Source organism: Mobula hypostoma, chromosome 5 (assembly GCF_963921235.1).
Source record: "Mobula hypostoma chromosome 5, sMobHyp1.1, whole genome shotgun sequence".
Lineage (NCBI taxonomy): Eukaryota > Metazoa > Chordata > Chondrichthyes > Myliobatiformes > Myliobatidae > Mobula > Mobula hypostoma.
Genome location: NC_086101.1, coordinates 198,635,834 through 198,648,716, shown reverse-complemented (window position 1 = coordinate 198,648,716; position 12,883 = coordinate 198,635,834). Strand labels below are relative to the sequence as shown.

General features: G+C 47.2%; 1 protein-coding gene across 5 annotated transcripts in view; it reads left to right on the top strand.

Moving 5' to 3' along the window:
- LOC134347280 (WD repeat-containing protein 70) overlaps nt 1-12,883 on the top strand; it is a 211,642-nt gene that overhangs the window by 14,094 nt on the left and 184,665 nt on the right. Inside the window, exons 1-2 of one of the 5 annotated variants that reach the window (XM_063049679.1) lie at nt 3,971-4,068; nt 6,339-6,403. In XM_063049679.1, the coding sequence (XP_062905749.1) occupies nt 6,358-6,403 (46 nt within the window). In that variant the 5' untranslated portion in view covers nt 3,971-4,068; nt 6,339-6,357. The other 4 variants (XM_063049681.1, XM_063049680.1, XM_063049682.1 and 1 more) reach the window with 4 other exon arrangements.

Genomic DNA, 12,883 nt, shown 5'->3' with positions numbered 1-12,883 from the left:
CATCCCCTTCTTGCAATTCCTCCATCTCCGCCGCATCTGCTCTCAGGATGAGGCTTTTCATTCTAGGACGAGGGAGATGTCCTCCTTTTTTAAAGAAAGGGGGTTCCCTTCCTCCACTATCAACTCCACTCTCAAACGCATCTCCCCCATTTCACGTGCATCTGCTCTCACTCCATCCTCCCGCCACCCCACTAGGAATAGGGTTCCCCTGGTCCTCACCTACCACCCCACCAGCCTCCGGATCCAACATATTATTCTCCGTAACTTCCGCCACCTCCAACAGGATCCCACCACTGAGCACATCTTTCCCTCCCCCCTTCTCTCTGCTTTCCGCAGGGATCGCTCCCTACGCGACTCCCTTGTCCATTTGTCCCCCCCCATCCCTCCCCACTGATCTCCCTCCTGGCACTTATCCTTGTAAGCGGAACAAGTGCTACACATGCCCTTACACTTCCTCCCTTACCACCATTCAGGGCCCCAAATAGTCCTTCCAGGTGAGGCGACACTTTACCTGTGAGTCGGCTGGGGTGATATACTGTGTCCGGTGCTCCCGATGTGGCCTTCTATATATTGGCGAGACCCGACGCAGACTGGGAGACCGCTTTGCTGAACACCTACGCTCTGTCCGCCAGAGAAAGCAGGATCTCCCAGTGGCCACACATTTTAATTCCACATCCCATTCCCATTCTGACATGTCTATCCACGGCCTCCTCTACTGTAAAGGTGAAGCCACACTCAGGTTGGAGGAACAACACCTTATATTCCGTCTGGGTAGCCTCCAACCTGATGGCATGAACATTGACTTCTCTAACTTCCGCTAATGCCCCACCTCCCCCTCGTACCCCATCTGTTATTTATTTTTATACACACATTCTTTCTCTCACTCTCCTTTTTCTCCCTCTGAATATACCCCTTGCCCATCCTCTGGGTTCCCCCCCCTTGTCTTTCTTCCCGGACCTCCTGTCCCATGATCCTCTCGTATTCCTTTTGCCAATCACCTGTCCAGCTCTTGGCTCCATCCCTCCCCCTCCTGTCTTCTCCTATCTTTTTGGATCTCCCCCTCCCCTTCCCACTTTCAAATCTCTTACTAACTCTTCCTTCAGTTAGTCCTGACGAAGGGTCTCGGCCTGAAACGTCGACTGTACCTCTTCCTAGAGATGCTGCCTGGCCTGCTGCATTCACCAGCAACTTTGATGTGTGTTGCTTGAATTTCCAGCATCTGCAGAATTCCTGTTGTCTCAGTTCATCACCTTTGTTCATGATGCTTCTTGCATTGAAGTACATGCACTCTTAGACGACGGCAAGCGGGAGAGTCTGGATCAGCCACTGACCCTGGACGAGCTGACAGGCTCCATCCGTTCCTTTGGGTCGGGTAAGACTCCCGGAAGCGACGGCTTACCGGCTGAGTTGTACTCGGCTCTGTGGAACTGGATGGGCCCAGACCTGCTGGAAGTGTACAACGCTATGCTTCTGGCTGGCAGTATGTCTGAGACCATGAGGAAGGGCATCATCACCCTCATCTACAAGCAGAAGGGGGAAAGGGAGGACATTAGAAATTGGAGACCCATCTCTCTCCTGAATGTGGACTACAAGATCCTGTCCAAGGCTATCGCCAACAGGGTCAAGTCTGCTCTGGGACAGGTGATTCACCCAGACCAAACCTGTGCTGTACCAGGCAGGAAGATCTCAGACAGCCTCGCGCTGCTGAGGGACACCACCGCCTACGTGCAGGACAGGGGGGTGGACGCCTGCCTGGTCAGCTTGGACCAGGAGAAAGCCTTCGACAGGATATCGCACACGTACATGGCGGACGTGCTCTCCAAAATGGGATTTGGGGAGGGAATCCGGAATTGGATCAGACTGCTCTACACAGACATCCGTAGTGCAGTCCAGGTTAACGGGTGGGAAACAGACAGCTTCCCCATCAGGTCTGGAGTCAGGCAGGGCTGTCCCCTCTCCCCGTCTTGTTTGTCTGCTGCATAGAACCCTTTGCGGAAGCCATCAGGAGGGATGAGGGCATAAGAGGGGTGACGCTGCCAGGCAGTGGAGGGACCCAAGTGAAAACCTCCCTGTACGTGGACGACGTCACCGTCTTCTGCTCTGATCCGAGGTCAGTTCGCAGGTTGATTGGCACCTGCGAACAGTTCGAGCTAGCGTCGGGGGCCAGGGTCAACCGCACGAAGAGCGAAGCCATGCTCTTCGGCAACTGGCCCGACTGATCCAGCGTCCCCTTCACCATCAGGTCTGACCACGTGAAGGTGTTGGTGATCTGGTTCGGAGGGGCGGAGGCGTGCAACAAGAACTGGCAGGAGCGGACTGCCAAGGTGAAACAGAAACTGGGACTGTGGGGAGGGCGCTCCCTGTCGATAATGGGCAAGAACCTGGTCATCAGGTGTGAGGTGCTCTCAGGGCTGCTGTACTTGGCGCAGGTCTGGCCCATCCCCCGCTCCTACAGCTCGGAAATCACTCGGGCTGCCTTCAGATTCGTCTGGGGATCCAAGATGGAGCGGGTGAGACGGACCGCCATGCACAAGTCCCTGGACAACGGGGGCAAGAATGTCCCCAATGTCGCCCTCACCCTGATGGCCAGCTTCGTATGTGGCTGCATCAGGTTGTGTGTAGAGCCCAGGTATGTGGGCACCAAGTACCACTATGTGCCCAGGTTCTACTTGTCGCCCTGGCTACGAAGGATGGGTCTGGCCCCACTCCCGCGCAACGCCCCAGTCAGCTGGTCGTTGCCGGCATACCTGTCCTACGTAGCAAAGTTCTTCCAGGAGAACGCCTTTGACCACAGGGCCGTCAGGCAGTGGTCGGCACGTAGTGTCCTGCAGGCACTGCAGGAGAAGGACGTGATGGACACAGTGGGGTGGTTCCCTGAGCAGACTGTCCAGTTCATCTGGCAAAATGCCTCATCGCCAGATCTAACCAACAGGCACCAAGACCTCACCTGGCTGGCAGTGAGAGGGGCCCTCCCAGTCAGAGCCCTCCTGTACGCCCGGAACGTCGACTCCGCACCCCACTGCCCACGGGAGGACTGCAGTGAGGAGGAGTCTGTGAACCACCTCTTTGCACACTGCCAGTTCGCAAAGAGGGTGTGGAGGAGGATGGACGGGCTAGTGTCACGGTTTATCCCCAGCAGCTGCGTAACAGAGGACTCTCTGATCTACGGGCTGTTCCCGGGGACACACACGGAGACCAACGTCCGGTGCTGCTGGCAGATCATCAACTCGGTGAAAGACGCTCTTTGGTCGGCCCGAAACTTGACGATCTACCAGCACATGGAGATGTCCGTGGGAGAATGCTACCGACTGGCACATTCTCGGCTGCAGGAGTACGTGCTGAGGGACGCACTGAAACTTGGTGCAGCCACCGCAAGGGCCCGGTGGGGAAGGACCACAGTATAGGTTTCTCCACCCGTGGGAGTGGGAGGGGTCGGAGGGCGGGGAGTATACCCCTCAACAATGATATGGTAAGCTGAACTACTGAAGTGCCACGTGGGTGGCTATAAATACGGATATGTACTGTGTATAATGGAAACGTATGTAAAGGATGAAAAGTTATTGAATGGTTTATTGTATATATTTATTTTTGAATAAAGTATATTTTGAAATAAAAAAAACATGCACTTTAGCCCTTCTACCATACTACCTTTACACCGTTTATTCTGTTTCTCTTTCCTCAAAGCCTCTTTATATGTTCGATATGGCTTTACTTCATGCACTATACTTGCAGTTCTCGCATGACCTTTATCCTCCTCCATCTCACTATCTGCTCTAACACTCTGGTTCCCCTCCCCCTGCAAATCTAGTTTATGAAAAATTCTTTCTACATTAGAGGCTGGATCAAAGTTGACTATAGTGAAATATTTTTCATTGTTTCATTTCTTTCCCATATAAGTTGATGTGGTAACAGTCGAATTCAAAGCCCTGCGCCTGCCGGTGACCGCAGTTTGGTCTTCTCGGCCGAGAGTTGGCGGTAGCGCCGGGAGTTCTGCTTCACAGGTTTCCTCTTGTCCGTTGCGTGAACTCCTCGTCTGTGATCTGAATTTTGCGGAAAACATCGGAAGAGGTAAAACGTGAGGTGGGAAGTGGGAAATGAGAAACGGGGCGGCGGACTGGACCTCACTGAGAGTGCGGGGAGAGTAGATGCCCAGGATTGGAGGGAGGGAGAAAATGTAGAATCTTACAGCACACGAACAGGCCCCTCGACCTACTACGTTTGTGCTGCCCATCACATCCAAGTTTGGACTCCTCTCTTGTCTTGTGAGGGTCTCTGTCCCCAACAGTCCCTACTCACTGGTTCCAATAACCCCGTGGGTCCTCTGTAAACCTCCAGCCTCTCGACCTTTCTAACTTGTGTTCGGGGAAAGGTTCCTTCTGGTATGCACTAAATGGGCCGAAGAGCCTGTTCCGGTGCTGTAGTGCCCCTGGTAACGTTACCCTCCAGCCTTTCCATTTTAACTTTATAACTAAAATGTTTAAAACAGGCAAGATGCTGGAGAATCTCCTCCGCAACCCTCACCCATCCCATAAATGATCAGTTTGACATCAGAAGAGAGAAGAGGAACAGAGCCAGGCTGTGAGAGAAAAGGAGATTTTGGGATTAGTAGAGAGTAAGAGTGGGAGGAGAAAATACCAGGGCAGGGAGGAAGTAATCTGAAGTAAGGAGAAAGTGGGAAGGAAATTTTGGCAATGGGTGCCAAATGATCTGGGGATCAGGGAATTGAGTGGAGATGCTGAGAAGATTGAGGAGGAAGGTACTATCATAATATTTAGGAAGTATTTAGGTGAGTGCCTGAACTGTCAGGGCATTGTAAGCTGTTCACCAAGTGAGTAGATGGGAACTTCATGGCAAATGTGGATGTAGTGGGCTGTGGGCCTTGTCTTGTGGTGTTTGACTATCATTCCAGGTTACAGGGAGGGGGTTTGGGTCATGGGAGAGGTTACAGGGAGGAGGGGTTTGGGTTATTATCATGACCTGTGTGACATGGTGGGCTGAGGGTCTTGTTTGATGGCCTTGTACCATTCCAGGTTCAGGCAGGGAAGGAGATTCCGGAGGGTCTCTGATGAGATGGTGGGGGGGGGGGGGGGTTGGTGAATCCTGAGCTCAAGGGAAGGCGGATGGTTGAGTGAGGAATGAGAAATAAGAAGGGGAGCTTCAAATGTACCCCACCATTTGGTAAGATCATGGCTGATCTAATTCTTGTGTTAACTCAATATTAATAGTTACCTTTAGTAACATTTTACCTCCTTTCTTAACAAGAATCTATCTGTCTATATCTTTAAGACATTCCAAGACTTTATCCACTTCTCTTTGAGGAAGAAGATTGCAAAGACTAGCAATCCCCTGACGGAAAATATTTCATCTCACTTTTCTAATAAATGACTATTTAGTTCAAAACTTTGACTGCTATTTCTAGATTCTTCCATGAGAGGAAACACCATCTCCACACCAACTCTGCCAAGGTCCCTCAGAATTTGTCATTTTTCCATTTTTATTCATATCATATTTTCTAATTATTTGTGATACATAGTCACTGAGAGATGCAACATTGAAAAAGGTCAACCACTTATTTACATTAATCCTACATTAACCCCATACTTCACACTTATTAACTCCTTCCAGAGTTTACCCCTCACCAACAACAGTGGTCAGTTAACCTACAAAGTCCACTCGTCTTCGGGATGTGGGAGGAAATCAGGTCACTCAAGAAGATCCTGTGTCGGTCACAGAGGAAACATAGGAACACCACCAATAGAAGGAGGCTATTTGCCCCAACAGGTTTGCTTGGTTCTCCGTGCAATCCTGTTCGCCCACTTACTTTGCTATAATCTAATTCTCTGAATGTACTGGTGAGCCCCTTCTCCCACCCACCCTGATTCTCCTTTTTCCCACCTTCGCTGCGGATATTTGCTGCAGTTGGCTCACCTACATGTCAACACCTTTGGGCAGTCAGAGGAAACGAGTAACCTGGGAAAACCTGTACCCTCTTAGTGCAAATTTGACACACGTGGCACCCAAAATTGGGAGTGAACTTATGTCACCAAAGCTACGTGCCCTAGAACTGTCCATCACACTTGTAGCCTTCATTGGCCATGGGTTTGGGTGAGAGTTGTGCTGTGTTCAGCTGATTTGGGAAGGGATTGGAGAGGAGGGAGGAAGGGCTATCTTGAGAGTGTGGGTTGGGCATTGGGGGAAAAGGTTGATTATGTGGATGAGGTATTGGTTGTTGGAGGATGGATGTGGAAGAAAGATGTATGTGAGGTGTAGTTTCACGCCCAGGTGTCTGGGCTCAGTGTTTCATTTTTTTAAAATTAAAATTCTTTTGCTTTTGTCAGATTATCAGCTGAGATCGAAATGGGCGACCCAGATATCGGGGCCGTGATGGGTTTCTCAGGGTTTGGTAAGTTACTGTAACCAACAAAAACAGCTCCCACAACGATTTTCACATTTTACTGTCTCATTTTCTAAACTTTATATATATTGAAGCAGGATTTTTTGAGCTAATCTACAAAACATTGTGCATCATGTCAATTCAAAAGAAAAATTCCAAAACCTGTCAACAATTTACAAAAAATTAAAAACCAAAATTGTGAGGGTGAAAACGTATTCATCCCCTTTGTAATTATTACACTTACTTTCCTCAGGTGTTACTTACCAACTCGCTTAATTTCTTGATGTAGAAAACTAGGGCGTCCCCTAGTTATAGTAAAAAGGGCAGCTGATGTTCTGTATTAAGACCTTGCATCGTGACTGTGAAGTGAGGTGATACATTTGGGAGCTCTAATGAGGCTTGGATTTCACTTCTTTGTGTCTTGGGAGTATTGAGGAATGGAGGTATCTCAGAGTACAAGCTCATGGATTGATGAAGGTGACAGATAAATGATGTGATTAGTGAGGCTTTGTGGTATTGAATATAAAAGCAATGAGTTTATGCTTCAGCTTTGCAAGATGTTGATCAGGCCTGAGCTGAAATACTGTGAGCAGCTCTGATCACCACATGAAAGGAAGGATGTGTTGGCGCTGGAGAGGAAATTCTCCAGAATGGTTCATTTACGAGGAGAAACTCTGTCTGTTGTCCCTGGAGTGGGAAGGATTAAGAGCAGATATAAGTACATAGCATTCTGAGATACAGGCAAGATGGATTGAATCCTTTTCTTAGCATCAATAGGTTGAAAGTGGAAGGGGAAAAGTTTAAAGGACATTTGCAAGAAACATGTTTCTACAGAGAGTGGTAGGTGCTTGGGGAGGTAGTGGAAGCAGACATGGTAGCATTGTCTTAGACACGGGAACGGGCAGGAGTGGAGAAGTACACTCTATTGCAGGCAGATGGGATTGGTTTAAATTGGCATCATGTTTGGCATGGACCAATTGGATCAAAGTGCCTGTTTCCTTGCTGTATTGTTCAATGTTCAGTCTTTCCCAGGTCCAGGATCCTTCATCAGAACTGGTTTTGATGAATTGCCCTGGAGCAATTAAGCAGCATCATTACCTACTGCACAACTCATCATCATGGCATAAAGCAGCATGAGAGCAGGTCATTGGGCCCACTGTGTCCATACTGACCTGTGGAGAGCACCCATGTTAGTTCTACCTTCCCTAAACTTCAATGTCGAGGCAAGTACAAGCCATACTGGAGGAACTCAGCAGGTCAGGCAGCATCTACGGAGGGGAATAAACAGTCAATGTTTTGGGCCGAGACCTTTCATCAGGACTGGAAAAGAAGAGGGCAACAGCCAGAGTAAGAAGTTGGGGGGGGGGGGAATGATTACAAACAGGCAGGTGATAGTTGAGACCAGGTGAGCGGAAAGGTAGGTGGATGTGGGACGGGGAAGAAATAAGAATCTTGAGGATGGTACGTGAAAGAGATAAAGGGCTGACGAAGAAAGAATTGGAGAGGAGAGGAGGGAGAAGGGATGGAGGAGGGGAACCAGGGGTTCAGGAGACAACGGCCTGGTGCTTTTTCATAGGGTTCTGTGCAAGGCCAAGTAAAAGGAGGTATCAGAGTGAAAAATATCCCCCTCAGATCCCTTCTTACTCCTTATCTTGAATTGATGCTTTATTAGATGAGATGAAAATTAGAACATGAATATAGGAGCGGAGTTAGGCTATTTAGCTCATCGAGTCTGCTCCACCATTTCATCATAATCATAGAAACCACAGCACAGAAACAGGCCTTTTGGCCCTTCTTGGCTGTGCCGAACCATTTTCTGCCTAGTCCCACTGACCTGCACACGGACCATATCCCTCCATACACCTCCCATCCATGTATCTGTCCAATTCATTCTTCAATGTTAAAAAAGAACCAGCATTTACCACCTCGTCTGGCAGCTCATTCCGTACTCCCACCACTCTCTGTGTGAAGAAGCCCCCCCTAATGTTCCCTTTAAACTTTCCCCCCTCACCCTTAACCCATGTCCTCTGGTTTTTTTCTCCCCTTGCCTCAGTGGAAAAAGCCTGCTTGCATTCACTCTATCTATACCCATCATAATTTTATATACCTCTATCAAATCTCCCCTCATTCTTCTACGCTCCAGGGGATAAAGTCCTAACCTATTCAACCTTTCTCTGTAACTGAGTTTCTCAAGTCCTGGCAACATCCTTGTAAACCTTCTCTGCACTCTTTCAACCTTATTTATATCCTTCCTGTAATTTGGTGACCAAAACTGAACACGATACTCCAGATTCGGCCTCACCAATGCCTTATACAGCCTCATCATAACATTCCAGCTCTTGTACTCAATACTTTGATTAATAAAAGCCAATGTACCAAAAGCTCTCTTTACGACCCTATCTACCTGTGACGCCACTTTTAGGGAATTTTGTATCTGTATTCTCAGATCCCTCTGTTCCACTGCACTCCTCAGTGCCTTACCATTAACCCTGTATGTTCTACCTTGGTTTGTCCTTCCAAAGTGCAATACCTCACACTTGTCTGTATTAAACTCCATCTGCCATTTTTCAGCCCATTTTTTCCAGCTGGTCCAAGTCCCTCTGCAGGCTCTGAAAACCTTCCTCACTGTCTACTACACCTCCAATCTTTGTATCATCAGCAAATTTGCTGATCCAATTTACCACATTATCATCCAGATCATTGATATAGATGACAAATAACAATGGACCCAGCAGTGATCCCTGTGGCACACCACTAATCACAGGCCTCCACTCGGAGAAGCAATTCTCTACTACTACTCTTTGGCTTCTTCCATTGAGCTAATGTCTAATCCAATTTACCACCTCTCCATGTATACCTAGTGACTGAATTTTCCTAACTAACCTCCCATGCGGGACCTTGTCAAAGGCCTTACTGAAGTCCACGTAGACAATATCCACTGCCTTCCCTTCATCCACTTTCTTGGTAACCTCCTCGAAAAACTCCAATAGATTGGTCAAAAATGACCTACCACAGAAAGCCATGTTGACTCTCCCTAATAAGTCCCTATCTATCCAAATGCTTGTAGGTTCTGTCTCCTAGTACTCCCTCCAATAACTTACCTACTACCGACGTTAAACTTACTGGCCTATCATTTCCCGGATTACTTTTTGATACTTTTTTAAACAATGGAACAACATGAGCCACTCTCCAATCCTCCGGCTACTTGTTTCCCTTAATTCCATAGACTTCATGCCAGTTTCCTTAGTAAATACAGACGCAAAAAACCTATTTAAGATCTCCCCCATTTCCTTTGGTTCCGCACATTGTCGACCACTCTGATCTTCAAGAGGACCAATTTTATCCCTTACAATCCTTTTGCTCTTAATATACCTGTAAAAGCTCTTTGGATTATCCTTCACTTTGACTGCCAAGGCAACCTCATGTCTTCTTTTAGCCCTCTTGATTTCTTACTTAAGTATTTTCTTGCACTTCTTATACTCCTCAAGCACCTTATTTACTCCCTGCTTCCTATACATGTCATACAACTCCCTCTTCTTCTTTATCAGAGTTGCAATATCCCTTGAGAACCAAGGGATTCCTATTCACTTCGCCTTTAATCCTGACAGGAACATACAAATTCTGCACTCTCAAAATTTCTCCTTTGAAGACTTCCCACCTACCAATCACATCTTTGCCAGAGATCATGGCTGATCCATTTCCCTCACAGCCCCAATCTCCTCCTTTATCCCCTGACCAATCAAAATCCATCAATCTCGGCCTTAAATATCCGTAAAGACTTGAGGGCAATACCTGAAGGAAGATCATAAAATTCTGAGAGGCATAGGAGGAGTAGAGAGCCAGTATCTTTTCCCCAGTGTTGAAATATCCAAGGCGAAAGGGCATTCATTAAAGGTGAAAAGGGGTCGGTTCAAAGGAGATGTGTGAGGAATGATTGTTTTTTACACAGAAGGCACAGTGTGTCATTGAAATGCACTGCCAGGGGTTTTTAAGGGCTCTTAGATCCGTAAACATGCAGAGAATGGAGGAATATCAACATTGTGTAGGCAGAAGGGATTTCTTTAGTTAGGCATTTAATAACTAGTTTAATTAGTTTGATACAACATTGTGGACCAAAGGCCCTGTGCTGAACTGTTCTGGTTTTGAGTTGATTCAAGATTATGATTGCTAGAAACAGCAAGAACTTCAAATGATATTTTCTCTAATGACGTGGAATTGTGGAACACTGCAACGCAGAATCAGGGCCTTCAGCCCATCTAGTTGGTGCCAACCTGCTATTCTGACTGGTCCTACCTGGATCATAGCCATGCCGTATATGCACTTATCCAGACTTAATATTACAATTGAACCTGCATCAACCACTTCCACTGGAAGCTTGTTCCACACTCTCAGCACCCTCTGAGTGAAGAAGTTTCTCCTCAGGTTCCACTTAAATGTTTCACCTTTCACCCTTAACCCATGTATACCTCTCACAAATCTGCCTTCATTCTCCTGTGCGCCAGTGAATAAAGTCCTAATCTATTCAACCTTTCCCTATAACTCAGGTCTTCAAGTTCCAGTAACATCTCTGTGAATTTTCTCTGTACTCTTTCAATCTCATTGATACCATTTTTGTAGGGAGCTGACCAGAACTTCACACAATACTCCAAATTAGGCCCCACTAATGTCTTACAGTACTTCAAAATAACATCCCAATTCCTGTACTCAATATTTTGATTGATGAAGGTCAATGTGCCAAAAGCTTTCTTTATGACCCTATTAACCTGTGAAGCTATTTTCAATGAATTATGAATCCATGCTCCCAGAACCCTCTGTTCTACCAGAATAATTCAGTGCCCTAGTGCTCACTGCGCGAGTCCTACCCAAGTTTGCCCCCTCAATTTACAACACTTCACACTTGTCTGAATTAAATTCCAGCTGCCATTTTCAGCCCATTTGTCCAGCAGGTCAAGTCCCCTGCCTCTTTGATAGCCTTCCTCGATGCCCATTACGTCCCCAATCTGGGTATCATCCTCAAATTTGCTGATCCATTACCACATTATCATCCAGATCATTGTTTTAGATGACGAACATCAATGGACCCAGCAACGATCCCTGCAGCACACCACTAGTCACAGGCCTTCAGTTAGAGAGGCAACCATCTACTACAACTATCTAGCTTCTCCTATGAAACCACTGTCAAATCCAGTTTACTACCTCATCCTGAATGCCAAACAACTGAACCTTCTTGACCAACCTTCCATGCAGGATTTTGTCAAAGTCTTGCTAAAATCCATACTTTCCTTCTTCAACATTTTGGTAATCTCAAAAATTTCTTAAGTTTGATTAGACGTGACCTACTGCACTCAAAGGCATGTTAACTATCCCTAACAATACACACAAAATGCTGGAGGAACTCAGCAGGTTAGGCATCATCTATGGAAAAAAGTACAGTCAACGTTTCAGGCCAACACTCTTCAGCAGGACTGAAGAAAAAAAGCTGAGGAGTAGATTTAAAAATGGGGGGAGGGGGGAGAGAAACACAAGGTGACAGGTGAAACCTGAGGGGGGAGTGATGAAGTAAAGGGCTGGGAAGTTGATTGGTGAAAGAGCTACAGGGCTGGAGAAGGGGGATTCCGATGGAAGAGGACAGAAGGCCATGGAAGAAAGAAAAGCAGGGAGAGGCGCCAGAGGGAGGCGATGGGTGGACAAGGAGATAAGCTGAAAGAGGGAAAAGGGGGTGGAGAATGGTGAAGGGGTGGGAGCATAACCAGAAGTTCAAGAAATAGATGTTCATGCCGTCATTTTGGAAACTACCTTCATGGAATATAAGATGGTGTTCTTCCAACCTGAGTGTGGCCTAAAACGTGACGGTAGAGAAGGCCATGGATTGGCATATTGGAATGAGAATTGGAAGTGGAATTATAATGGGAGATGCTGCTTTTTCTGGAGGATGTAGCTTATGCACTTGGTGAAGCAATCTCCCAATCTACGTCGGGTGTATAAGATGATGAGAGGCATTGATCGTGTGGATAGTCAGAGGCTTTTTCCCAGGGCTGAAACACTAGCACAAGAGGGCACAGTTTAAAGGTGCTTGGAAGTAGGTACAGAGGAGATGCCAGGGGTAAGTTTTCTACGCAGAGAGTGGTGAGTGCATGGAATGGGCTGCTGGCGACGGTGGTGGAGGCGGATGCGATAGGGTCCTTTAAGAGACTCCTGGACAGGTGCATGGAGCTCAGAAAAGCAGAGGGCTATGGGTAACCCTAGGTAATTTCGAAGATAAGGAAATGTCCGGCACAGCTTTTTGGGTTGAAGGGTCTGTATCCTTCCTAGCTCTTCCTTCGGTTAGTCCTGACGAAGTGTCTCGGCCCAAAATGTCGACTGTACCTCTTCCTAGAGATGCTGCCTGGCCTGCTGCGTTCACCAGCAACTTTGATGTGTGTTGCTTGAATTTCCAGTATCTGCAGAATTCCTCGTGTTCCTGTATTGTGCTGTAGGTTTTCTATGTTT